The sequence below is a fragment of the Dipodomys ordii genome, unplaced genomic scaffold (genome assembly GCF_000151885.1).
Source record: "Dipodomys ordii isolate 6190 unplaced genomic scaffold, Dord_2.0 Scaffold210, whole genome shotgun sequence".
NCBI lineage: Eukaryota > Metazoa > Chordata > Mammalia > Rodentia > Heteromyidae > Dipodomys > Dipodomys ordii.
Window position 1 is genome coordinate 45,979 of NW_012267426.1, and position 1,396 is coordinate 47,374.

Sequence of the window (1,396 nt, forward strand, 5' to 3'; positions counted from 1 at the left end):
CCACCCATCCATCCATCCATCCACCCATCCATCCACCCATCCATCCATCCACCCATCCATCCACCCATCCACCCATCCATCCATCCCTTGATCTGGGGACCTGTGGGTGGATCTGTGTGTGCGTATCGGGGTGTCAGGGTGATGGTTGGTGTCCAGGATGGTGAACCCCCACACCTGACGCTCTCTCTGTCTCTCGTTCCCCCCCCTAGATGTCCGTTGGACGAGCCCAATCCAAGATGGCGCCCCCCAACTGACGCTCTTTGTCCGTCTCGTCCACCGTCCGTGGACCAGTTGGACCGACATCCAGCATGGCGGCCGCCACCATCGTGCACGACACCTCGGAGGCCGTGGAGCTGTGCGCGGCCCACGGCTTGTTCCTGAAGCCCATCACCAAGATGACCATCAGCGTGGCCCTGCCGGCGCTGCGCCAGCCGGGCAAGTCCATCTCCAACTGGGAGGTGATGGAGCGCCTGAAGGCCATGGTGGCCGCCCACCAGTTCTCCACCCTGCGCATCGCCAAGAGCACCATGGACTTCATCCGCTTCGAGGGCGAGGTGGAGAATCGCGCCCTGGTCCGCACCTTCCTGGCCCGGCTGGACGGCAAGACCATCAAGCTCAGCGGCTTCGCCGACGCCCTCCGCGTCCGCGCCGCCGAGTTCAAGGCCGACTTCCCCAGCCGCCACGACTGGGATTCCTTCTTCCGCGACGCCCGCGACATGAACGAGACGCTCCCCGGCGAGCGCCCCGACACCGTCCACCTCGAGGGCCTCCCCTGTAAGTGGTTCGCGCCCGCCGGCTCCGAGCGGCCCAGCGAGGACGTCCTGGTGGCCGTCTTCGAGAGGTTCGGGGCCATCCGCCACGTGGACATCCCCATGCTCGACCCCTACCGCGAGGAGATGACCGGCCGCGCCTTCCACACCTTCTCCTTCGGCGGACACCTCAACTTCGAGGCCTACGTCCAGTACCGCGAGTACGCCGGCTTCCTGCGCGCCATGGCCGCCCTGCGCGGTATGAAGCTCATGTTCAAGGGCGACGACGGCAAGGCCGTGGCCTGCAACATCAAGGTGGGCAGAATTGGGGGGGCTGACGGGGGGTGGGGGGTGTCTGTGTTTCCATCCATCCGTGCATGCATCCACCCATCCATCCATCCACCCATCCATCCATCCATCCATCCATGGACTCATCCACCCATCCATCCATCCACCAACCCATCCATCCACCCACCCATCCATCCATCCATCCATCCATCCATCCACCCATCCATCCACCCATCCATCCATCCATCCACCCACCCATCCATCCACCCACCCATCCATCCATCCACCCATCCACCCATCCACCCATCCATCCATCCATCCACCCATCCACCCATCCATCCATCCATCCACCCACCCAT

At 64.0% G+C, this 1,396-nt stretch overlaps 1 protein-coding gene across 1 annotated transcript in view; it reads left to right on the forward strand.

Annotated features, from left to right (window-relative positions):
- Positions 1-295: 295 nt before the first annotated feature.
- Akap17a (A kinase (PRKA) anchor protein 17A) overlaps positions 296-1,396 on the forward strand; it is a 9,885-nt gene continuing 8,784 nt past the window's right edge. The window contains exon 1 of the mRNA XM_013035415.1: positions 296-1,064. Coding sequence (XP_012890869.1) covers positions 309-1,064 — 756 coding nt within the window. The 5' untranslated portion in view covers positions 296-308. The remainder of the gene's footprint in view (positions 1,065-1,396) is intronic.